Source organism: Oryzias latipes, chromosome 9, assembly GCF_053564925.1.
Source record: "Oryzias latipes strain Hd-rR chromosome 9, Olatipes_Hd-rR_3.1".
Classification (NCBI taxonomy): Eukaryota; Metazoa; Chordata; class Actinopteri; order Beloniformes; family Adrianichthyidae; genus Oryzias; species Oryzias latipes.
The window spans coordinates 1,533,950-1,555,015 of NC_136245.1; the positions used below are offsets into that span (position 1 = coordinate 1,533,950).

Consider the following 21,066-nt stretch of genomic DNA (forward strand, 5'->3'; position numbering starts at 1 on the left):
CAAAGGAGGATTATCGAGAACATGAAGAAGAAAAAGGTATGAGAGCAAAAATTGGTTCTTCTGACCAATAGAATGACTGAGTAACAGCTGTTTATTTCTCTATAGAAGTCTGTGGGGTTTTGGTTGGTGGATACTTCCTGTTTGGAACGCCGGAGGACTCAGTCCAGTTCTCATATACAGTCAATGATGTGAACACTGTATGCTGAAACTGAGTTCATAAATCAGCGTCTTCCTCATGCCTGTGTGTTTTATCCAACTCCACAGTACAATGAAGAATTTGTTGGTTCATTTATTTTAAACACCAAATAGAAAATAAACACAAGAGTTAAAAATAAGTTGTATGACGTACAAAGTTATTATTATAAAGCTACATTTTATGAATCCAAATAAATAGCGTACAGATAGACCAACAATCTCCTCTGTTGGATGCGAAGCTCCTTTTTCCCGGCCGTCCCTGAAGGCGGCATGCTGCCACCCCCCTGCGTGAACGTACGTGTCATTTCCCAGATGTTTCAGGACAAACCCGTGTCGCTGGGCTGTTGATGCCGTCAGTGACCGATCATGAGGAGACCTCCTGACCGGATCGATCATCACCGGACTCCCCGCTGCTGACACACCGACCGACGGCCGAGGACCGGGACGGCGGTTTGGCGCCAGTCTCATCACTTCATTCTTCCTCTAAATTTAAGGGTGAGTTTTTTTATTCCTTTTCTTTAATTTGGTTATTTCTGTTACTCTCAGGTAGCTAAATCGGTTCTAGATTTCTCACCGTTTGCAGGCCGCTAACGGGGCTAAAGTGTTTTTCTTGAAGCGTAGATAAACGTTCAGAACAGGAATATGTCTTTCTTTGGTTTGCGGCTCGAAATGAGTAGCCAGCAGGCCCTGGGCGGTGGGAAGGCGGTGGGTGACGGTGGGAAGGCGGTGGGTGACGGTGGGAAGGCGGTGGGTGACGGTGGGTGACGGCAGCCTGCTCGCTGCTTTGGTGTTAGCCTGCTATGCTAACATGCTAACCTGCAGCTAGCATGTTAGCGTCGCTGTGGGTTCACACTTTGTTTTTAGCGCAGTGTCACGGCGGGAAAAGTCCAAACTCCGGTTCTGAGCTGCTGTTTGGGTCTGTTGGCCAGCCGGTCCGGCTTCCACACAGGGTTCCCCGCCCCCGGAGATGCAGCCCCCCTCCTACCAGGACTATGTGTCGGTGGACTTTCCAGGAGCGGGCGGCGGAAGTTACAACAACAACAAGCACTGGAGGAGGCAGTCCTGCTGGAGGGTGAGTGGCTCCATGAAATCTGGCTTTTCCTGGGCTGGAGTTGGTCTCCACCTGCCTCACTCTAGGCTTCTTCTTCTTGTTGTTTCTGCTTCTGGGTTTAGGGTCACCTCAGCGGGTCATCTGTGCCCATCTTCTCCTCTCTGCTTCCTCTCCTGACACGCCAGCCCACCTTCAAGTCCTTTAACGCCACATCCATCAGCCTCCTCTTGGTAGCTCCCCCCTCATTAGCGGTTTCTGTCCGGTGCTCTTCTTTTGCTTCCTCCCATCTGATGGAATCCTCATTCCCATCGGCGTCTTGACTGACCCGTTCCGTCTGACCCTCTGCATCCATGCCACAGTCAGGAACACTTCCTGGAGCTCCGTCCTCTCCGGCTCCATCAGCATCCATGTCTGCAGTCTGCCTCTGTCCTCTGTCTCTCCTCAGTCGCAGCTCACTCAGTCTGGTTCTGGTGTGGTGGTTGGAAGGTTTACAACAGTTTCTGTGAGGTTTCCCTGTTTGTACTTCCAGGGGTCACAGGTCAGCGTCAAGCTGCCGATAGCAGGAAAATCCATGAACAGCTCCTGGAAATGTTCAAGGGTTCACAGTGCAGCTCCACTGCTAGGCTAATGTTGAGCAGATGTTAGTGCTGTCATAGTACTGTAGTTGGATGCTCAGGCGTCACACAGGAGCAGCTTCAAATGTAGTTTCCCGTTGCTCGGTTCAGTTTGCTGAAGATGCTCAGAAGAGAAAGTCACTCCTCCTCCTCCTCCTCCTCATCTGCCTCTGTTTTGTGTGCTTCAGAAATGGAAGCAGCTGTCCCAATTACAGCGAAGCCTCATCCTCTTCATCCTCGCTCTCCTCTTTATTTGTGGAATAGCCTCATTTCCTACTTTTAATGAACACCTCAGAGGTAAGACTCCTTTGCTGTGCCACAGCCCAAGCTGCAGGTTTAGTCTTTGGCCGCGATAGAAGAGAGTTTTTTTTGTCATGGTTGTCTCCCACTAAATTCATGTTGTACCTCCCAGGACTTCAGGGTCGTGACCTCAAAGATATGAAGATCAATCTGCTGATTTTCACATTTAGACCCAGAAAGGAAAGAATTTAGCTTCAATGATCCTTAGATTCTATTGGTTCAGATGTTTCTCAGCCACGCTTGCTGAGAAAGCATGGATTCATAGAAATGTTCAGCAAATCTCTGTTTACCCCCCCGTGTGAACAGAGCTGCCATTCTGCTGCAGCACTTATATAAATACGTTTGAATTTTAAAGCTGCTTTTTTAGGTCTTTGGATGATGTTTTTGAAATGGGTTTAAATGACAAAACAAAGTTGGCTAAAGCTTCTGATGCTGGACGCGGGTTTGGTTTCTGACAAACCAAAAGCACATTTTAATGCAAGAAAAGAAACTGTTAATAAAAGTGGGAGTAACAGCTGCAGCTGCTGGAAAGGATTGAAAGAGGAACTTGGAAGTGAAAAGTGAAATGGTCCACAGTGGAATCAAACTTATGTCCTGCTTTTCTTAAGCCTTTCACGCTAAGCTATACCCATGATGGGATGTTACCTTTGGCACACTAAAGAACCATTTTTAAAATCAAACTGGAGTCATCTTTCTACCCGGAAGTAAGACGACTCGATCTCTGAGGCTCCGCCTCTCTCTCCTTGTGGGTGCCGCCCATTTCATTACATCATCCCCTCAGCAGCTTGTCTGCATTTCTCGCACGGAAACAAACAATTGAACTTTTGCATAGATGGATGTGCGTATCGTTCATAGCCAAGGAAGGCGTTTAGCAGCACAGACTCTTCCTGAAAGGGGCGGTTCCTCACTTTGTGATGTCACAATGTGAGGAACCACTTCTTTTACGTGGATTGGGAGGGGCTGGTGCTCAGAGAGCAGGTTTTTAGAGGAATAATGCGTGGATGGATCCAAGTATCACTTTGGGGTTGTTGTTGTGAGGAATGAACATTAGAAAAGCTCAGAAAGGTTTGGACCCTTTGAGGCAGCACTTTGCTGTGAAATCGTTTTCCTCTGATATTGTTGCCATATCTTTATCAATAACAAACATAAATCGAATGACAATACAGCAAAGATGAGACAGGAAAGGGACAGTGAGCTGGGGAAGTCCTGAGTCATCTTTGGTGTGTTTGTGTGTCGAGGCCTTTCAGAGGACCGAGCCACAAACCCCGGACCTGTGGGGCCGGAGTTGCCGCCGTTTCAACCTGTGCATCATCCCCCTCCAGTGCAGCTGAAGGTGGGTTGGATCATGAAAGACAGTTTTGTGCTCTTTCACAGTAAGCGATTTACTCTCATCCGGCTGAGCTGTGAAAAGCTCACAACACAAACCGTACAGGTTTACCAAAACCAGGTGTGCATCAGCTGTTCTTCCAGCTGGAAGGCGATGCAGTCGTTGGCGTCGTTGGCGTCCTCCACACTGACGTTAATATCTGGATGTAAACTGATGGTTTCTGCCAAATTCACAGAAAATACCCAACAAGAGAGGACCTCCTGCTCTGCAGAACCGTTCTCAGCGGAAGGGAAACACTTCAGAGACCGTCTCTGAGGACACGCCAGCTGACAAGGACAGGCCAAAGGTCATCAGGTGAGGTTTGAGGACATGCGTGTGGAAACGGAAGACCACAGGGCTTTGGTGAGCCTGTGTGCCAGATCACTTCACCTGACTGCCGTTGTGTTTGTTGACCTGGTGGCGGTCAGCTGGCATGGCGCCGTTATCGACACCGAGCTGGACACTGAGGACACAAAGGCTGGACGAAACGAGGAGGACTCGCTCTCCAATCAGGAAGTCAAGCTCGCCAAAGGCTCCGGTTCGTGCTCCTGTTCTCGTTTAGAGTGGGTCACGTGATTTGATGCAGACGTTCATGCTGACGCTGTTACAGGAGCCCGACTGGAGGCCGTTCGAGACGCCTTCAGACACGCGTGGAAAGGCTACAAGGACTATGCTTGGGGTCACGATGAGCTGCGGCCCATCTCCAAGTCCTACAGCGAGTGGTTCGGTCTGGGTCTGACGCTCATCGACGCCCTGGATACCATGTGGATTCTGGGGCTTAAGGACGGTAAGGCGCTCACGTCTGCTTTACACTGGACTGGTCTTCAGTTTTTCATATTTTCTGCTGTTATGATGTAACACAAAAGAGAAGCTAACCGAAAAACGTGTCCTCTTTATTATGAACATAGAATTTAAACTGAAAGTAAAGAACAGAAGATCATTTGACGTATCTGAACTTGCACTGTGAGATTGAGGAACAGAAAAAACAGAGAAATCTGAGGGCTGAGACGGTGTGAACAGAGAAAACGGCAGCGTCAGACAAGAACGTGGGCGTCATGAGTGGGAATGCTGCTCTAAATGCTTTATACCCAACAGTCCAGCCCTGGGAGCTACTGCCCTGCTTGGTTTGCGGCTAACCCCCCTTCGGTTTAGTGAGCCCAGTTTCTGATCGACCGAACACAACTGATCCAGGTGACCAGTACTTACGGAACCAGGATTATCCAGAATTTCCACTGGTCCGCCTGCGGTGCAACTCGGTTGCGTTGCGTGGAGACTTCGTCTCACGGCCGTTAGTTAGTTTGCGTCGTCTCCCTCGCCTCTGGGTCCCGTAGGAGTGGTTTGACCTGCCACCCCTGTGTCTAGTGGTTTGTCCCGTCCTCTTGGCTCACTGGCTCTTCTCTGAACCAAGATGGAGTTCCAGAGGAAAGTCTCTGTGGCTGAAGGGCAAACCCTGGAAAGGTGACTTGTGTTTGGAACAGATTTGTTGATGAATTTGTTCCTCGTAGGGATCGAGCGTCAGCGGCGTCTCTGGATGGACTCAGCACATTTATACCCACTTTTTTGAATACACTTTTCAGAATTTGAAGAAGCAAAGGCCTGGGTGGCCACAGAGCTGACATTCAACAAGAACGTGGACGTCAACCTGTTTGAAAGCACCATCCGCATCCTGGGGGGCCTGCTGAGTACCTACCACCTGACTGGAGATGCTCTGTTTCTGGACAAAGCCGTGAGTCCACACGTGCACTCACTTCCACAAAGCAGCTGCAGCTATCTGTTGATTGAATACTTACTGCTGGGAGAGGAGGATCTCCTGCTTCTGTCTTCAGAGCGTCTTTGTCTCCATGACCTTCATGTCTCTGCTGTAGACGCTAAAACTGAGACTGGGGTTTATGTTCTTGTTAGAAAGTCATGGAGCCTGTCTGAGGATGTTCAGGAGAACCCAGCTGAGTCCTGAACTGCAGGAAGCTAGACTGCACACAAAAACAGCAAAGATCCCACTAAACGGTCACCACACATGCAGTGCAGCCTTAATGTTTGGATCTTTAGGTTCTGCAGAACAGAAATCCGCTGAAAATCTATGAAGCCAGGCCCAGATATCTTCACTTCACTGTTTTCTGTCAATCAAAATTAAGAATCCATTCAATTCAATATATCAATAATTATTCAAAAAGATGGATAAGTGTGTGTAGGATGTGGGGGGGCTGATAGCAACACCCTTCACACCGGAGTCTCCTAAAATTCTCCAATGATTCTGAAAAGGTTGTTTGTTTTTGTCACCTTTTTAAAAAAAAACAAGGATGGAAATGACTGCAGGGGTCTGAAAGGTGAATGTGGCTCCAAGCTGCTCAAACGGCCCCCCTGATGTGGATGAGCACAACAGGCTAATGCTGCTTTCAGGGCCTTAAATGAGATCAGCTGCTGTGAGCTGCAGTTCAGATGAGTCTCCTGCTCTACGCCAGACAGTTTGGTTTCCTCCAGGCCCGAACAATAAACCGCAAAGGGATCGTTATCGCAATATCAGGCTGAGCAATACGCAAAAGACGGCGAACATTGAAATAAATGGTTACTTTAAATGTGCTAAAACAATATTATGGCAGCTTGAAGTATTCAACAAATCAAATAAATCCATGTCTGCATTTGTCCAATCAGATGGACGACTTCACGTTGTTGACCAATCAGATGCAGTCCTTTCATGTTAGCTGTTTGCCTCCTATGTAGACGAGGCTCATTTGGACCATAATTTATGTTTTGTTGAGTCTTATTTAAATGAAACCATTGCAGGGAAAAGGAAATGATGGTTTTGGTTCTTTTGCTATTTGTTCTTGAATCTATCGTCATCACAATATTGATCACTATTGATGCAAATCCAGTTTTCCCTCCTATGGTGCAGCCCTAGTTTAAGAACATTTTGACAGTTTGGGTTTACAGCTGAAAGGAAAAGGATTCGTTTCTCTGCAGGTTTGCAGTCTGTGCCTGTTTTTGAGCTGTAACCCTGAGAGCAAACAACCAAACACTCCTCTGAAATAATGGATAAGAAGAAAGCGAGCAGCAGAAATCCTCATTACAGCTCACACAACCATTGCTGCTTTACAATATTTCCAGAAAGATGTAAAAAGAAAGCTTGTGTGACTAGAACGTGAGACGGAAGCAAAACTTTAAAGTTAGAATATAAAGATGTTTCTGGGCTGCTTGGAGTCTGCTGAGCATTTCCATTGACAAACAGGAAATCTACTACCAGATACAGGAAATGAGCAGAACCCCATGTAGGAAAGACCAACGTCAAGAGTTCAATAAAACCTACATGAAGTGATGAGTGAAGACAAAGAACTCAGTCATCCTGTGCCGTTTGTTCTTTTTCACAGAAAGACATCGGCTCCAGGCTGATGCCAGCCTTCAACACCCCCTCCAAGATCCCCTACTCCGATGTCAACATAGGGAAAGGCACAGCGCACCCCCCCCGGTGGACCTCTGACAGCACCGTTGCCGAGGTTACCAGCATCCAGCTGGAGTTCAGGGAGCTGTCCCGCCTCACACAGGATCCTCAGTACCAGGTGACCGAGCCGACAGCAGAACAGAACCCTGGTTCTGCTCACACCACTGCCAGTTTTCTGCTCTTTGAACTCTCCGCTTCCGTGTTCAGAACGCCGTGGGTGAGGTCATGAAGCAGGTCAACAAGCTGAGTGGAAAGCTGGACGGCCTGGTGCCCATGTTCATCAACACCAACAGCGGACAGTTCACGCATCTGGGGGTCTTCACGCTGGGGGCCAGAGCCGACAGCTACTACGAATACCTGCTGAAGCAGTGGCTCCAAGGAGGCAAGAAGGAGCCCCAGTAAGTCCCATCAACCTGAAGGAAGGAAGCTGTGGTTTGCTGTGAACGCCGCTCCGGACTTGAACGTGTGGAGCGAAGCGTCCAACTTCTGGGGAGGGGGGCAGACGTGAAATTCTGCCCCCCTCCGCGTGAATGTTTTATCTCATCTGTCTGCAATCATTCTAGGTTCCTTGAGGATTATCTGCAGGCCATAGAAGGAGTGAAGAAGAACCTGCTGCAGAAATCTTCACCCACAGGCCTGACCTTTGTTGGGGAGCTTTCCAACGGGCAGTTCAGCCCGAAAATGGTCAGTAGCAAATCGGAAGGAATTCCATTAAAGCTCAGTTCTCGTTTTCCTGTTTGTAGGCTTTCGCTGGAAGTTTCCGGCTGAACATCCAAACACAAATCTCCTGCAGAGGTTTGTTTAGAAACGGAATGTAACGGCTAAAGCGTGCTAGCAGGCTAACGGCTGTGCCTCACCTGATCACGAATAAAAGACTGTATGTGAGAACTGGACTGAGCGACTGTGAGGTCACCCAACAAAATGAAGCCATGTTGGAACCAGACGACGTCAGTGAGCAGTGACATCATTTCTATGGCAATCACTCTGGCCAATCAGGAGTGAGCTTGCTGGAAGTGCACACCCTTACAACCTTAAAGGCCCGTACACACCGGGACGAATTACGCGCGCGGTTTTCGCCGACGTTTGACGCCTCCTGACTAAACAAAGGGCACCAATGTGAGTGTGCACACCGACGCGAAAAAACGCCACGCGTCAAAGCGTCAAAAAAAAAAAAAACGCCTCGGGTTTGTTTTTGTTTTTTGACGCGTCGCGTCGAAATCTATTCGACCAATGAAAATGGCGCTTTTGCACACGTGTCTGGAGCTTCTGAAGTTACAGTAAAACACAACTTGGGGGCGCTCAAACACAAAACTGCCTTGCTGAGCACACATACCAGCGAAGAAGATAGACGCCGAGTTGCATCTACACTGCCGCGAAGAAATAATGACGGACATTCTAAAACATCCCCGAACCAAGCACCAGTTGGAGCTACTGGTGCTTGAAATATTCATGTTTTCTTTGTATTATTCTGACAAGCGCGTAAGTACTTGCTCTCTTCTTCTGAGTGAAAAGCGACTTTAAGAAGCCTAAAGTTGCGCAGCGCCACCTTGTGTACAGGAGTTTTTCTGTTTACATTAAGCGCCATCTAATGTCAGGGAATGAAATTTCATGTTCGCTCGGCTCATCGTCAGCGAAAATCGCCTGGGTGTGAACACAAAAAACGTGGCGAAAAACGCTGGCGAATATTCGTCCCGGTGTGTACGGGCCTTTAGACCGTGTCTCACAGCCACTACGTGCACGGATGTAAACCGGTCAGACGTGAATCTACGTGGAAAAAGGGAGAAGAGTTCTTTACATGGAATTTCCACAGATGTATCAGGAATGAACCACGTTAAAACCACAGAAGAAGTAGGAATAAACACACAAAGAACATGTAAACAACATAGAACATGAACCGTGTGATTATAGTGATGTTTATCTGTAATTCATTAGTGACTCATGCATCAATTATATAATCGTAACGTGATACATGCGCCGTATAGGTGATCTAAAAGTTATGAATCAGTGGTTCATGCATGAAAGTCTGTTAGACAAACGTGGAACGATCGTGGAAAGACACACATTAGTGTTTGCATCTCACAAAAATCACACACAAATGTGTACGATTTACGTAATAATTGCGTTTAAAATATTTAAAATACCCAAAATGTTAAACAGCTCAAGGCTAAATTCCTCTTAAGACCCGTTAGCCAAAACTCTCGACGGACATCTGAGCACGTCAACCAAAGACAAACGCAACAAACACTTCTGGATGACGTAGATCACGCATCACCAAAGACTGAAAGTCCATGTGTGGAAAATGTGTGACACGGCCTTGATGCAGGCTTGAGGGAGAATCCGTCAAACCTGCTGACTTCTTGGTACTTCCTGTTTGGAGTGTGAGGGGGGAGGAGCCACTCAGTCTAGTTCTCTGATACAGTCAATGCTCCAAAGCTGTGCCTTTGGACGTCCAGCATGATGAAACCCGAACCTAAAGTTAAAAACGGAACATGGAATGCTAGAAAAACAGCAGCATCCATCTCTTATGGCCAAGGATGTTTGCTTGGTGGGGCTGTCACTGACCCGGGTCAGATCCTTTTCAGGACCATCTGGTGTGCTTCCTGCCTGGCACTTTGGCCCTCGGCGCTCACAACGGCCTTCCTCCTGAGCACATGGATTTGGCCAAAGAGCTGATGGAGACCTGCTACCAGATGTACGCCCAGATGGAAACGGGCCTCAGTCCAGAGATCGTCTATTTCAACACGCATCAGGGCAGCACCAGAGACATCGATGTGAAGGTATGTGCAACAGAGAGAAGGCTCAATGTTTGGGAGAGTCAAAGGAAAACATTTTGGGCTGAATGACTAAAACTCCCACAGCTTTTCAAATCAGATCTCACTACGTTCCCACACTGTCACCTTCAGGTGTCTAAAACTAAAAGACATTCATTCATTTGTTCATTCATTCGTTCATCTTCTTCCGTCTGTCCATTTCGGGGTCACAGGGCTGCTGGAGCCTATCCCGGCCACTTATGGGCGAAGGCGGGGACATCCAGGTCTGTCGCAGGGTCACAATCACACCTAGGGTCAACTTAGAGTTTCCAGTGAACCTGTGAAGCATGTTTTTGGACGGTGGGAGGAAGCCGGAGAAAACCCACGCATGTGCAGGGAGAACATGCAAACTCCACACAGAAAGGCCCCCATTGATGTTCTGTTTCAGGTCCCCCAGCTGGGACTTGAACCGGGGGCCTTCTTGCTGTGAGCCAAGAGCGCTAACCGTTAGCCGCACGTGTCTAAAAAGACACTACATGAGAAATGCCTGACCATCTTTTCTTTCTTCAGTGGAACAGATTCTTTTCCATGTTGTGGCTGTAGAACTCAGAGTTTGTGTGGAGGACAAACGGTTGCAGTTGCTCCTCCTCTCTGTGTTTCCTCTCCACCCCAGCAGCTCCAGTTAACGTGGGTTTGGTGCTGACAGCATGAGCTCGCTCATTCAGCATCCCCACACTGACTGGAAGAGGCCTGCAGAGGCCCAGCCTCCCCCTGCTGGAGACGGTTCTGCTACGCTGCTGCACCCATCAGAGGTTGTGATGAGATGTTCTTCTGTCTGTGTTGTGACAGCTGGCAGACAGACACAACCTGCTGCGCCCAGAGACGGTGGAGAGTCTCTTCTACCTCCACAGGCTGACAAAGGAGCAGAAGTACCGGGACTGGGGCTGGGAGATCCTCCAGAGCTTCAACAAACACACCAAGGTCTGTGACTGAGCATCTCTGAGTCAGACATGAGGGTCAGACGTTGGTTCTGTGGCGTTTACAGCAAACCCATCGGACACTGAAGGGTTCCTCATCCCAAAAATCAATCAATCAATGTGTCGTCTTCCTCAGGTTCCCTCTGGAGGCTACACCTCCATCAACAACGTGCGTGACCCTGAATATCCCAGTCCCAGAGACAAGATGGAGAGCTTCTTCCTGGGGGAGACGCTGAAATATTTCTACCTGCTCTTCTCTGACGACAGCAGCCTGATCAGCCTGGACGAGTACGTCTTCAACACTGAAGCTCACCCCCTCCCCGTGTGGCCCCCCTCCGGTTCAGCCTGAGCTGCAGCGTCCGTGCACAGACTCGCTCCGACCTCTGCTCTCGGGGAGAAACCTTATTTATTTACTTGAAGCCTGTTATTTTTTTCAAAGAAGGAATAAGAAGTGATGATGCTCAGAAGAGCTTGTTGAAGGTTTTTGAAGTAGGAAACTGTGAAACGGCGTTTCATCCGTCATGACGGGACGCCGTTCTCTGCCCCTTCCCGCCGTTCTCTGCCCCGTCCCGCACACACTCCATGTTTGCTGCCACACTGACTTTGACTCTGCGGGGCAGGTGTGGGCGTCCAGGTGTGCAGCCTCACCTGTCGGGACGCTGTACTCATCACCACCACGGGGGGGGGGGGGGGGGGGGGGGCAAACTGGACGTTTCTGGTTTCTTTTTTTAGACGCACCAACTCCAAATGCAAAGCAATCATTGAGCTCTAAAGTCATTTACCTGTCCTCTGGGGCGGGGGGGGGGGTCTATGAGGAGGCTCAGGAAAGCTGACGGTTACTCCCCACCTCTGAGAAATGTGGAGCTCTGAGGAGAAGGAAGTGACATCCTGTAGGTCTCTTTTTGGGGGGGGGGACTCCACAAAGACTGGCCGTGACCGTCACATGGCGGCGCCTTCAACAGAACCGACGTGAGGCGTCAACCTCTACTGCCGAGACTGAAACACTGTGAAGACGCTTGTTTTTCTACCGACGCCACATTTGTACCGCTGCTCTTTTGGCAAAGCGGTTTGTGATCTCACACCAAAAGCCTTTTTCTGGTGGAACTGGAGGGACGTTGTGTGTCCAACCGAATCCAGGACAGCATTTCAACCCACAGACGTCCTGCAGAAGTGACCCGGATCAGAACCAGTCAGGATTCTGACGCTGCAGTAACCTGAGCCTCAAAGTGCCTCTGCAGTTCTGATGCGCCTCAGGCTGTGACACGCCTCTGCTGCCGTCACCTCACTCATGTCCGGGGGGGGAGGGTTGGTTCCTCCTGAGGACTCGGCTAAACAGAAGGAAACGCCGTTCTTGTGGTCGTTTCCAGAGGTTTGTCTCAGTTTCTGAGAAGCTTTTGAAGACCATTGTTTGTTTTTTAGGGGGGGGGGGAGAATAATATATGGATAATACGCCGCCTGTTCCTGCAGGTTCTCCTCTTCAGGATTTCAGGAACACATGAACTCCTGTCTGTGGCTCGGCTGCACGTCTGTCCCACGTGTGCCTTCAGACGGCGTGCGCTGGCGTTAAGGTCAAACGGGTGGCGTTTTGGTCATCATTGTGACGGCTTCTGCTTTTCCTGTCTTCACTGCTGCATCTAAGGGCTCTGACTATTTCCTGGGCTCCGTCTTTAACTCTTGACCTGAAGATCATTTTATTTCAAAAAGAAGCCATTCCTGTGACGCCGACACTTGTAAAGCGGTTTTTACTAATGTTAATGTAAAGCGTGATGTGAAACATTTTTAAAGGGATTGTTCAAACGAACCGCTGTGAAGCGCACACTCACGTGCACGCACTCACACACACGTGTGCTCGTGTTCATCAATCCTCTGAAACTTTGAAATGTGAGCTGAGCAGTTTATTTTAGGTGGGAGGAGCTTCTTTTATGGTCATCTTTTCCGTATAAAGGTGCTTTTGATGTGGGAGTGGCTTTCCAGTTAGAACCCAAAAATATGGTTGGAGAAATCATTTTTATTGATGAAATTTGAGCAGAAAAATGAGAAGTTGGTCTGTTTGGGTGTTGATTTGTGGCGTGTAATAAAGTTTTCTGATTCAAACGCTCCTGTGTCTGATTGGTCGGTTTCACGGTGATAACGTCCCGGAGTGACCCCGAACTGAAATCCATCAGAAGCTTTCAATGCGACTGCCGGAATCGAACCCTTTCCATCTTCACCCACGCTGCGATAAGCTCCGCCTCCATCTTTCTGGCCTTGATGACGGACTCTGGATCGGCGGCGTTGGAGCCTCTGCGTGACACGGCAGAAAGAAATGCGTTCAGGTTGTGGTTGTGGGCGGCGTGCTCCACGCAGGAAGGACGGCTCTACCTGAGGTCCAGGTGATGGGCGCCGCCGGAAATGTTGATGGCGATCAGGGACGGGCTGAGGGACGTCCGCACCTGCAGAGCAGAGAGGAGGTGAAGCGGGACAGACAGAACCACCATGGCGGCCTCCGTCTCAACACTCACCCCCCCGTTGGCCCACGGGTCCAGGTCTCCGTTGGAGAAGATGATGTTGCTGGCGGCGGACAGATCTGAACACAGGCGGCCAATCAGACGTCAGAACATCTCAGTTCGGGTGGTTTGCTCCAGACTTACCGTCTCCCCAGAACTGGAGCCGGAGCCAGCCCGGCCTGGGCTGCACCCCCCAGCGCTTGGAGCAGTACAGCTGGCGGGCGTCCTCGGTGAAGGTCATGGCGGGGAACATGTCCGTCACGTTGTTGCTCTCGTAGCACATCTCGATCTCCGTGCAGGCCTGCAGCCACGGCGGCGGGAAGAAATGTGGTCGTCATGACAACCATGGGGACCACACCCAACTTCATTCACGCCCAGAAGGGTCAGACTTTTACTGTCGTGCTCAAAATAGGTTAAAAACAACAACTTCCAAAGCTTTAGGAGATCACAAGGGAGAGGGGCGGAGTCAGAGGCCGAGAGCGTCCACAGGGCTGCTGTGCATCAGCGTCCCTGATGGGTTTGGATACACGGTACTGGCTTCATCAGGGGTGGGGTCACTGCATCTAATCCAGCTACAGCCGGCAGAAGGGCTTCACTGTGTCCGGCGTGTGACCACGGTCGACTCACTGACTGTGACTGAGCCTCGCATGCTGACGGGGGGTGGGGGTGGGGGGGTACCTGGTAGTCCCAGGCCAGGCTGTTGAAGCCCAGACCGCAGCCCGTGGGATCCGCACACTCCACATACAGACTGTACAGGTCGAAGCAGGGCAGCAGCCCGGAGGAGTTGTACACCATCCCTGCAGGGACACAGCATGGTCAGCCGCTGTACCACAGCATCCCTTCATGTCCTTCTGCTCTGGAGGCCGAGTATGGAGGCCTTTTTGTGCCATTATTCCAGTGGCGCTCACACTCCTTTGTGCTCATCACACACAGACCTGATCCAGTCTACGATGGAAGAATTTCTGACCAATCAGCATCAACCTTCGTGTCCTGATTGGCTGATTGACATTTGTTAGAGGTGCCTTGCTCTGTTTTCAGGGCAGAAGAGAGAGAGAATTTCTCTCCAGGTTAGTTTGAAGTGTGAAATAGTTTTTGGAGCACCTTTTTTTTTTAAAACAGTGAGTGTTGCTCTTGGAGTAACGGCACAAACATCATCCATGCCAAACCTTCACAGTTGGAGGGTTTGGTTCTGTCCCTCTCAGAGCCTCTCTGCCCCCCCATCCCGTTTGTCTTCTATTCCCCTTCCATGTGTCTGTTTGTGCTCTGAGCTCTGCAGCAGCGTCTGCTCCTAGATGAGCTCCTGCGGGAATCAAACCAGCTTCGTTTCTGTGGGAGGAAGCAGCCGAGAGGAAAAGCTTGCGATCCGGAGCGGCTTGAGTTACCTGCAGTGTCCCGGAGGTTGGTCAGCAGGTCCGGCCCCCCCAGCATGGTGTCACAGGCTACCTGCAGGACAAACCCAGAGCAGCAGAATCAGCAGCCTTCAGAGAGCAGAGGAGGGACGCTTCCTCCGGTCCTGGACGTCCGCTGCAGAACAAACAGTGTTTGTCTGCAGATGTGAAGCTCTGAGCTTTTACCCACCCGTTCTGATCAGATGAAGTCCTCTAGACGAGCAAAGGACGCACGCCTGACCCTGCAGACGGGCTGCAGCCATGCGTGAGCGTTTGGCTGCAGGTTGATTAAACCTGCGCAGCCCTCGTGCCCCCCCCCCCCCCCCCCCCCCTGTGTTTTTACCTTGACGGGGTTGGCGGGCAGGCTGCCCATGAAGTGGGTGCTGTAGGGGTAATCCAGCATGGCCATGAGGGTGAAGGCGTTCCTCAGGAGGCCGTAGAGCTGGTGGACGTCCTGAGCGGATGATGGAGGCTGACACAGAGACAGCTCTGCCTGGATGTGGCTGTAATCTGACCACAGCAGAGCATGAACATGCATTACTGCCCCCCCAAACCCCCCCAGCAGGAAAGCAGGAGCCGACAGTCACCTCGGCGCTCCGCTGCCTCCCTCAGCTGCTGGAAAGCGGCGGTCACTGCGCCTCTGCAGGCCGGAGAAACGCGCTCAAAGTCCTGGAAAGATCAGAGCTTTCACTCCTAAAAGTCGCTCCTCAGTCATCCAAAGCCCCCCCCATGCTGGCCCGGGTTCCCCCTGGTCATCAGACAGAAACATGTCGTTCCTCCCTTCCTTATTAAACAGGAGGTCCTCACTAGAGGCTCTTTAAAGCTCCCTGTGACAGGATTGATCTAGATCAGTGTTTTCTACCTTTTCTGAGCCAAACCACACTTTATCCTTGACCCTTGACCTTATCCTTGACCCCAGCATCCAAAAATGAAAAAAGGAGAAACTTTTTCTGATAATTGTGGCAGAAAAAGCTGGAAGTTGCAAGTTGCAATCAAAATTAAGTTAGTTTTAGTCAGTAATCATTTTCAACTAAATTATTTGTAATTTTACTCTAGTAGTTGTTTTTTCCCTTCAGTTTATTAACATGTAATTTTATGTAACCTCACAAAAAAACAAATATATTCTTCCTAAATAGTGATTTCTTTCTTCAATGTTGGTGCAAAGGCAATCGCTTTTTTTATTTCTCTTTAAATGATTAAATTGTTTCAATTTAGTTTAATTGTGTCTGTTTCACCTTCATCCTGTTTCTTAAATGTTGTTCTTACTTCTTCTTAAGTTTAACATCTAAAATAATCCAGACGTTCTTAGAAAAGTGTTTCAGTTAGAAAGATGACTTGGACCAAACTCTGGGATGTTTGGCTGTTAAGAAACACAAACCTGGAAGGAGAACTAAACTGTTGACCTCTGACCTCTGATTTCATCAAGAAGATTTCAAAACTGGTTGATTTGTGTTCGTTGTGGTTTAAGACGTTTAACAGGAAGACTCATTGTACGCTGAGACGCTGTCACTTTAACCCAATGCATCATGGGAGATGTAGTGATGGCAGACAGACTCTCTTCTCTGAGCTTCATTGTTTTGTTCTCTTGTTCCACGGTCTGACACCGGATTCTGTGGAAAGCTACACCGCTAAAGACGAACTTTAGCTGGTGTTTCTGTTGGAACTGAGAGACTTTAGGAGCAGAATCAGAACAAGGAAGTGAAGACTTTAACCACCTCTGATTGGTCAGACTGATGAAGTGTGATTAAGCCTCCAAGAATGATTGGTGGAGACAGTTAAAGGGGCGGGACTTTTCCGCAAACAGCTTTAGTTGCAGCTAACTTGCGGTACCGTCGTTCTAATCAAAATATCTTAAATAGAATCAAATAAACACAAAGAAAAAAGTATTTTACGATCTTTCGTATCCCTAACTACTCAGTGTTTTATCAGGGCCTGTTTGGATGAACACAGAGCCGATATCCTGGAGATGCTGAATGTTTTTAGATCCGTGAATGAGTCATTTCCCACGGCACACCGGTTGAAAAACAGTGTTCTAGATAGATCAACTACGCCCCCTAGTGGTCAAAAGGATCTTAATTATAGGTCGGGTTAGAAACGTCTGTCCGGTTACCTCACTTCTAACCAGTCCCCCCCACCATTGCCAGTCCTTCGAGCCCCTCCCCTTTGAACGTTTCAGGCTCTGTTCTATGGTCAGAGCAGGACGTTTCAGGAACCAGAGTTTCCGTCGAATCTGTTGACTCACAGCCGTCACGTCTCTGAAGAACTGCCTCGGGTCTCCTAAGCCAGCAGTGGACAGGATGGGGGCGCTGGCCGCCAGAGCTCCAGCTACGATGTTGGGATACTTGAGCCTCATGTAGACGGACAGCATCCCGCCGTAGCTGCAGAGGAAAGGTCAAAGGGCACGGTGACGTCCTCAGCCTCATGGAAACAGTTTGATCTGAGAGCTGATCAGCAGAGGAAGCTGTGAGGGGTCAACGCCCTGCAGCCGTGACGGCGGTCCCTGAACTGCACCACAGAGACTCAGACTTTGGGACACAGTGATGCGGGTTTGTCTCTGCTGGCTTTAAGGTTACATGTAACAACTGGCTTCATTCATGTTGATTCTGCCCGACCCAGATTAGATGTTAATAAAAAAACCTGTCAAATGATGAGGGATGGAGAGTCGTTTCACGGACACGCCTACTTTAGATGCTCCAACATTTTCTGAAGTGACACTAAACCCCTGATAAAAGGCTCTATAACCGTGATCACCTTTGGCACACTAAAGAACCATTTTTTAATGACATCTGTGTTATTTTCGCAGCTCAATTTGTACCCAGAAGAAAGTCAACTCGATCTCTGAGGCCCCGCCTTTCTCTCCTTGTGGGTGCCGCCCATTTCATGACATCATCCTAGAGCGTGTCTGCGTTTTCCCACGGAAACAAACAACATCTGAGCTTTTCCAGAGATGGATGTTCATAGGAAATGAAAGCGTTTAGTCGATCGCCGCTAGCTCCACAGAGAAAGTGGGCGTGTCTGTTAGCCTGGGGGCGGGGCTGGCAGCACAGACTCTTCCTGGAAGGGGTGACATCACTGTGTGATGTCACAATGTGAGGACCCGCTCGTTTTGGGGGGTTGGGAGGGCTGGTGCTCAGAAATGGATCAAAAGACCCCTTTGGGTAGTTTTTTTTGTGAGGAATGAACAAAATAACAAACTTAAAGGCTCAAAAAGTGGATTTTGCCTGATATAGGCTGTTTAATTTAGATTTTTATGAAAAACTTGCAGGTTTCAACCACCAAACGGCATAAATACACAGCGGCTGGACGTTTCTGTTAAAGCGACTCAGTCAGGACGTGAGCATGAAACTCCCTCTGAGGGTCGCTGCAGCAGCACTTTCACTAAACATTTGCAGAGCAGCGAATTTTAAGTGTCTCTTTCGTTACTATGGGGTTGTAAACGTGGGCGTCGTCTTTTCTGTCACGGCGAAGGAAGGACCTTGTGTCAAAGCTGCAGAGGTCATAGGTCAGGTGGGTCCTACCTGCCCCCGAACGCGATGACGGGGCTCTGGGCGGCCCCCAGCTGCAGCTTCAGCTCCGTGATCATCAGGGCGTAGTCGGCGAGGGCCTGCTCCACCGTCAGCAGGCCCACCTCCGGGATGCTGAAGGAGTTGTTGCCAAACGGCAGCGAGCGGCCGTAATACCTCTGTGAGGGGAAACAACGGCGTTGACCCCCCAGCATTCAAATCCATGACCCGTCTCAGCTTCCTTACGTGTTCGGCAAAAATGACCAGCGCCTCCTGCTGAGCAGCCAACTCCATGATGAACCCCGAGTTCAGGGCGAACTCCCAGATGTCGCCTTCATTCCCGGTGTAGAAGAAGACGGGGCCGGAGCTCCTCCTCCAGAACCGGTCTGCAGAGAAGGACGGGCTGGGGTTAGGGGGACGTGTGCTCTGCTCTGAGGAGTGCAGACCGCCCCCACCTGTGATCAGGTAACGCTGGTTGAAGGTCCTGTTGCCCAGGCTGTTAAAGTTGAAGTGGTCCACAACCTGACTGAAGTACTTCTCTGTGAACTGAGGCTCTCCATCGGTTCTCGACTAGAACAAGAACATCAAAGTCAACTCTGATGATGAAGATCCTGACCTGGTTTCTGTGGATGTTCAGGAATATTATGAAGATGAAAGACCTTAAAAAAAACCTGGTTTATGCCCGTTTAAAGTTACATTTTAGGTTTCTCCTCTGACTGTTTTCACGACAGACTGAACTGTGGATGATCCTCCAAGCTCCTGCTCAGGTGCGTCACTCGACAAGCACCGAAGGCCCTCAAAGCCTCTGGAGCCTCATGCAGGTTTTTAAAGGAAAACACAGAGCGATTTTTCTTCGGTTCTTCTGTTAGAAACACAGTACCTAGAACCTAAGAAGTCAGTCAATAACACCGACACTAGAAACTGTATTGAACTAAAACACTAATCGGTTTCTTCTTTCAGATCCAACATTCTTCCTTCAAACCGAAGGCGTCAGAAACAAACGGAGGTGTTGAAGGATTCCAGTTTCTGTTCTGCACTTTGGTTTTGTGTCCCAAGTGCAGAAACCCCAAAAACAGTGACATATTATTATTGGTTGAATGCTATAAAGCCTTCAACCCATTGTTTTCCTGTTTCTCCTTCATTATTCTAACTCCTTTCTCACTCCTACAATGTTTCATCTATTTCAATCATTCAATTGTTCAAATGTTCAGCTCTTTCAGCTTTTTCCAGCTTTGACTTCTGGTTCTTCAAATCCTTGAACTTTTCCAGATATTCCAGGATTTCTGCCTCCATTGAAATACATGGGGAATCCTTGGTGCAGAAGCTCGCTGGTTCGATACCCGACACTGGCATTTTTCACAAAAATATAATTTTTGTCATCGTGCTGTTTTCACTTTATAATCAACTTTGATCATTTCTTTGTTTAACTTTTTAATGCATTTTCTTCTGGAAATGTCCTTCTAGTTATTATAATTGTTGCTATTATTATTATTACTATTTATTATTACAATTGTTGTTGTTGGTATTATTTTAAAAAGGGAACATAGCCAATAGGAAAGCCCCGCCCACCATGGAGCAAAGGACTTTACATTTTTGTCAGCAAAAAAATGAGGAAGTTTTTCCCCCCTCCCAAGTTAAATGAGGAAAATAGAAATAGTTTTTTTCTTCTTTTTTTCCTCTAAACTAAACGACAGACTTAGTGACTAAGTTACTAGTAACTCTGTGACTGAGATCCGAACATTCCGAAATATATTATGTTTTCTGTAAGCAAGTTTATAGAATATAAAATTAACATTATATCAGAGCATTTCCGTACATTGTAAATATAAACCAAGCTTTTATTTATTTTTACCTTGAAATAAGCAGAGATAACCGAAAGGAAACGTGTTTCTATGAGGAACTGGGATTTCCAGACGGCCGTAAACCGGCCAAACCCCGCAGGGTCAAAGGTTTACCTGGAAGAAGGCGCTGGGCAGCCCGTGGGCGGGAAACAGAGCTGCTGTCAACGACAAAACGGCTAATATCGGACTCATTTTTCACTAGACCTCCCCGGCGTCCCGCTCTCCTCTGCTGTGCAAAACACGCATGCGCGCAGGCCTGGAATCACATGACTGTGTTGTGACTGGTGTTGCGTTTACTGTCCTCCGTTAAAAAAGGAAGCGTGGTAAAGAGGAAACGAGATTCCTGAAAACACGCTGGGAGTAAACGTTACGGTCGCTTTGAATAACGGGGAGCTATTATGGCGTCGTTTTTCAACCATTGTTTTGTCAGCAAAAATATTATTTTATTAAATAAATAAATACAAAAAAATATATATATTTAAACGGCCACACGACGTCTTTTTAAACTTTGTTGTGCTTTTTAGGTAGCTAATAGAAGTTGTAAAGTCATACATAACATTAAGATGGTTCTATAACTATTATTATTTCTGGGAAAAGTTAACAGACCCCCCCCCCCCCCACACACACACACACACACACGCACAAATTAAATAAACTTTCACCTACCATCCTGACCTTTTATGTATCTAAACAGAATGACTTTTTCGTTGCATTTATTATATTTCTGAAACATAACCTAGTCAAATAGGAAACTGATACTATAGTGACTTGATGCTTCTACAAAGGAATACCTGCATTAATATTTTTGCTGGTTTTTTTTGCTGTTTTCTAAAGCTGTAAAAACCAAAGAGTTTTGTGCTGAAATGTTGAAATCAAGCGTGTTGGTTTCCCTGGTTTGCTGCTCTGCAAGTGTACAAAGACGTTTAGGATTAATTCCCACATTAAGCATGATCACATGTCAAAGCTCTGTCACCGTTTCCTGGAGTTTCCAAAGTGGGTGTGGCCAGCACAGGATGACGTATGTCGTTTAGCAGGTTGACCCGGCGAGATAAGCTTCAGAAAAATCAAACCTTTTTTCCTTACACCTGAACACAATGCCAGCTTTAACTCAAAGCTTCCTGGAAGGACTTTGGTATTTTCTCCTGTTTTCCTGGTTGAAGAT

The 21,066-nt window shown here is 48.4% G+C and overlaps 2 protein-coding genes across 5 annotated transcripts; one reads left to right on the forward strand and one right to left on the reverse strand.

Moving 5' to 3' along the window:
- Positions 1 to 414: 414 nt before the first annotated feature.
- On the forward strand, positions 415 to 12,780 carry man1b1b (mannosidase, alpha, class 1B, member 1b). Of its 4 annotated transcripts, none has more exons than XM_011479757.4 (15): positions 415 to 690; positions 1,125 to 1,267; positions 1,369 to 1,476; positions 2,049 to 2,157; positions 3,399 to 3,493; positions 3,723 to 3,841; positions 3,955 to 4,064; positions 4,137 to 4,313; positions 5,104 to 5,252; positions 6,889 to 7,077; positions 7,167 to 7,357; positions 7,523 to 7,643; positions 9,542 to 9,736; positions 10,559 to 10,690; positions 10,823 to 12,780. In XM_011479757.4, exons 2-15 carry the CDS (start codon positions 1,163 to 1,165, stop codon positions 11,033 to 11,035), a joined length of 2,013 nt encoding a protein of 670 aa, XP_011478059.1. In that variant the 5' UTR covers positions 415 to 690; positions 1,125 to 1,162; the 3' UTR covers positions 11,036 to 12,780. The 4 variants fall into 4 exon arrangements, with proteins under 4 accessions (XP_011478059.1, XP_004073043.1, XP_078808530.1 ...); XM_011479758.4 differs by having other exon boundaries at positions 510 to 690; positions 1,060 to 1,267; XM_004072995.5 differs by lacking the exon at positions 1,369 to 1,476.
- Positions 12,675 to 20,180, reverse strand: dpp7 (dipeptidyl-peptidase 7). The gene is made up of 13 exons (XM_023958879.2): positions 20,019 to 20,180; positions 18,519 to 18,633; positions 18,310 to 18,449; positions 18,079 to 18,242; positions 16,803 to 16,938; positions 15,148 to 15,229; positions 14,904 to 15,070; positions 14,555 to 14,615; positions 13,851 to 13,969; positions 13,317 to 13,473; positions 13,188 to 13,252; positions 13,048 to 13,118; positions 12,675 to 12,969 (listed from the first exon to the last, which is right to left on the reverse strand). Exons 1-13 carry the CDS (start codon positions 20,094 to 20,096, stop codon positions 12,858 to 12,860), a joined length of 1,467 nt encoding a protein of 488 aa, XP_023814647.1. The 5' UTR covers positions 20,097 to 20,180; the 3' UTR covers positions 12,675 to 12,857.
- Between the last annotated feature and the right edge of the window lie 886 nt (positions 20,181 to 21,066).